This window comes from Acartia tonsa, chromosome 11 (assembly GCF_053477335.1).
Source record: "Acartia tonsa isolate MP-2025a chromosome 11, ASM5347733v1, whole genome shotgun sequence".
NCBI classification, from domain to species: Eukaryota; Metazoa; Arthropoda; class Copepoda; order Calanoida; family Acartiidae; genus Acartia; species Acartia tonsa.
The window spans coordinates 37,999,615-38,003,992 of record NC_137270.1 but is presented as its reverse complement, the minus strand read 5'-3'; the positions used below and the strand labels follow the sequence as shown (position 1 = coordinate 38,003,992).

The 4,378-nt window shown below is 38.0% G+C and overlaps 1 protein-coding gene across 1 annotated transcript; it reads left to right on the top strand.

Moving 5' to 3' along the window:
* The first annotated feature begins 2,742 nt into the window (after nucleotides 1-2,742).
* LOC145331279 (uncharacterized) lies at nucleotides 2,743-3,795 on the top strand. Its single transcript, XM_080175898.1, has 3 exons — nucleotides 2,743-3,257; nucleotides 3,497-3,553; nucleotides 3,734-3,795. The coding sequence occupies exons 1-3, from the start codon at nucleotides 3,068-3,070 to the stop codon at nucleotides 3,793-3,795; spliced, it is 309 nt and encodes a 102-aa protein (XP_080032024.1). The 5' UTR covers nucleotides 2,743-3,067.
* Nucleotides 3,796-4,378: the final 583 nt, after the last annotated feature.

The following is a 4,378-nucleotide window of genomic DNA, read 5'->3' as shown; positions in this document are numbered from 1 at the left end:
ATGTACCACAGGACCCCCTACCTGAGATCTTAACCTCCTCCCAGTGTCCCATAAATATTTCGCCACCCGTGATCCACCTTTCTTAACTGTAACTAATCTTTCAGGTGAAGATTGCGGCGGCGCCGTAGTCAAAAACGACTGTTCCGATGGAAGCTCAACCTCGTCAAAATTACCCTCAACTGCAGGAGCAGGCACCACAGATTCATCTGTCACTCCCACCTCTACTCCTTCCCCTACAGGTATAATTTCTCTATTAACGTTCCACTCATTTCCATCCCCTGAAACTCTGTCATTATCAACCTCAACCTCATTCTCCTTCTCCTGGATCTCGTCACTCTGTCTTTCCTCTGCCAATTCAAAACCATCATTTTCAGATGACAAATACACAACATCTTCACTCTCTCTCTCCTCTACAGTTTCCCTCTCTACAGGCATATTGTCAACCTCCAAAAATATCTCATCGGACGGACAAATTTCAGGTAAAGGAAAAACGTTAAAATTAACCTCCTCCCCTAAAACTTCCGTTCGAGCATGAATTTTTCGAATTTTATCCCTAGCCACAACCTGATTTTTCTTGATGGGATTATTCCCAAAAGGTGCCAACTCATACAATGCATCTGAAAATTTCTTAACTACAATAAAAGGCCCTCCATAGAAAGACTGTAATTTCTTGGACACGTCAGTCTTCACAATATTAAAGAAAGCATAACAAACATCTGTCACTCTCAATGCTTCCTTCTGTACTCTGTGTTTATTTTGAACCTCTAAATATAACTTGGATTTTGTAGAAATTCTCTTAATTACATCCTCCATATTTTTCAGAAATTCCAAATACGACCGCGAGGATGAAGATTCAACAGACGGGACTGGTGATAGAAAATCGAGGGGAATACGTGGCTGCCGACCGAAAACTAGAAAAAATGGAGAATAGCCAGTTCTGGAACTCTTGGAGCAGTTAATCACTAACGTAGCCAAAGGTAATTTTTTAGCCCAGTCCTTTGTTCCATGATTTTCATCTACTTTCAAAGCAGCATACAAACTCTGATTTTGCCTCTCTACAGGATTCGAATTTGGATTCCTGGGGGGAATTAGGACAGTATCCACCCCCAATCCTTTCATCACACCTTTAAACACACTGCTTGTAAAATTTGTACCTCTATCCGATCTCAAAGCCCTAAATAAACCATAGGTAGGTACAAAATTTTCCAATATAGCCTTTACAGTTGTTTCAGTTTTAGCATCAACCAATGGACATGTAAAGACATATCTAGAAAATAAACAAACCATGATTAAGACAAATTTAACCGTCTGTCCCTGATGATAACATGGAGTCAAAGGACCAACTAGATCCACTGACATATTAGCAAAAACTTCACTACTTTGAACAGAATGAGTTATAGGTGAAACATGTTTAGGATTACTTCCAGCCTTTTTCAAACATGTAATACAACTTCGTATTCTCGATTCCACAAACTTGTTCACGCCAGGCATAAAAAATCTCTCATTTATTTTACGTATTGTCTCCTGCACACCTTTATGTCCAGAACCATATCCACCATGAGCTGAATCAAATATATCATTGTATAAAGAAAGAGGCACTACAGGCCTCTCGACAAAACCCCCTTCGGCCAAAGGCTGTCTGAAAATTACAACCCCCTCTAGCACATACATATGACCAATAAGATTGTACAATAGTTCTTTTCTGCCCGATAACTCCGCCCTCTCATAAGACGACAACTGTCTCCTTTCCAATATCCATAACCTTATTTCATTTAGGATCTCGTCCTGCTGAAGACTACTTTGCCAGACAAACTCAACATCCACCTCATCCTCTGCAGAATGTACCTGCATAATAGAATAGATTTGATCCAGAAATGGTGAATCGTCCAGGTAAGGATCCAAAATTTTATTATCTGTCTCTCTACACTCCTGACAATCCTTCAGTCGATGTTCCTTACAATCTAACTCAGTTCTCGACAAATAATCTACATTCACATGCTTAGTCCCCTGTCGATGGATAACTGTAAAGTCAAAACTTTGCAAGAAAGTTATCCATTGATAGGTGACACCGTTTATTGATCCTTTAGCCCAACGTTTATAATGCACTAGTGAAATACTGTCTGTCCGAACCAAAAATTCACGAAACCTACAAAAGTGTAAAAAATTCTTTAATGCATATACTAATGCACCTAATTCTCCTTTATAGGAAGGATAATTTTGTTCTGCAACATTACACTTTTTACTACAGACACCAAACACTCTCTCTACACCATCCTGTTCTTGCGAAATAATCCCTGCAAAATACTGAGAACTATAATCTACATCCACGATAAAAAGATTAGAATTATCCCATTGAGGATAGCCTTTACACATCCCAGTCTTGAACATTTCCATAAATTCAGTCCATACTCTGTTCAATTCTTCTGTCCACTTTATTATAGTGTCATTCCTGTGACTATCCAACATGCACGACCTCTTGGCATAATCAGCAAAATATCCTCTGTAATAATTAGTAAATCCCAAAAACTTCTGCAACTCCTTCCCTGTTCTAGGCTTGCCCCAATCCTTAATCCGTTCCAAATATGCAGGATTCATTTTCAATCCATCGGCACTAATAATATGCCCCAAATAATGGCATTCTCTAGTCAATAAATCACACTTATCTAAATTCAATTTCAGGTTGACCTGCCTAAGAACTTGAAACAGTGCCTGCAGATGCTCTACATGTTCCTCTGGACTTGATGAAAACACGATCAGATCGTCCAAGTAACTGATACAGAATCCATACATACCTGGCAGGATAGACAGCACCTTATCCATCAGAGCACAGAACAGGCTGGGTGCATTACACAACCCAAATGGCAACCTGTTAAACAAATACATCCTGTTTGCTGCACTAAAAGCTGTCAACGGTTTAGAGTCTTCATCCATAGTCATCGAATGGTAGGCAGCTGTCAAATCAAGAGTACTGAACACCTTGCCAGAACCCAGCTTCGTCAGATTATCAGAAATCAGTGGCAGCGGCCACACCACCCGCTTAGTCACGTTGTTCAAATTGCGGAAATCGATGACAAACCTCAACTTAGCCTCTGCTCCAGGTGCAGCCTTCTTTTTCACAGCAAAAATAGGACTAGACCAATCCGAGAAACCCTCTTCAATAATGCCGGCGTCCAGCCATTTGGTTAACTGTTCTTTCAACTTAGCATCGTACTCTGGATTCAATGGAATATTTCTGGCCTTCACAGGTTTAGCTCCAGGTAACAATTCTATATTATATGTCATTAATCGACAATCACCAATATCTGAATCATTCATTGAAAAGATATCAAAATTTTCCAAACAAATTTTAATAATCCTAGGTTTCAATTCTGGATTTTCCTTAATCATCTGGTTTTCATCTAACTTCAATTTTTGAATAATAAACTGTATTCGTTCATGCATTTTTTGCCCCGACAACTTTTCTGGCTTATCCAACTCATTAATTGTTTTATTACAGGTGACATCTTGATTATCCATGATGAAACAATGCCCCATCTTCACATTTCTCAGCAAGGTAATAGGTTTTATTGACGCATTAACTACATTAACCACGCAGGACCCATCTTTCCGTGGCTGATACACCCCCTCAATAATCATAATCCCATTTCTGTAAACAGGAATTAATAGGAACAGATTCCCCACAAAATTCAAACTTATCCTCATCCAAACAAATATTAATTTTATTCTTTTTCAGGAAATCAGATCCAAGATTCACCAACCTACTCGTCACCTCAGGTACATAAAATATCTCCGTAAACACAGCTTGAGTTCCAGCAAATCTAAATTTCAACTCAACATATCCAATAATATTAACTTTCTTTAAATCTACTGAATATGCTGATAATTTAGCAGGACAAAACTCAATTCCATGTTTATCAAGAATTTCTCTAGATATTAAAGAATTAAAATTATTTCCTGTATCAATAATTCCTAACTCCTTCACCGGAATATCAGCCCCTGGCACAAAAAATTCTAAATCCGCACAAATAGGCATTTTCGTTATCTTCAAAAACTTCACAATCTCTTGAAAACACTCTTGAAAACACTAGTCATTACAATCAATTAATATATCCATGTTAATTAATTTTAAATTTTAGATATACATCATTCCACTACACAGCAGTCAGCTCTCCATCCGTCACCAGCCGCCAACATACTGTTCGATTTATGAAATCCTGTACATCTTCCAAACTACCAGCATCACACAGCTACACACCAAGCCTTTTCTCATACAAGTAAGTACCTCTCAAAGTATTAACATTTACTTCAACTTTGCATAGGTACCCATCAAAATATAATATATAGTAAATATATATATATATAAATATATATATATATA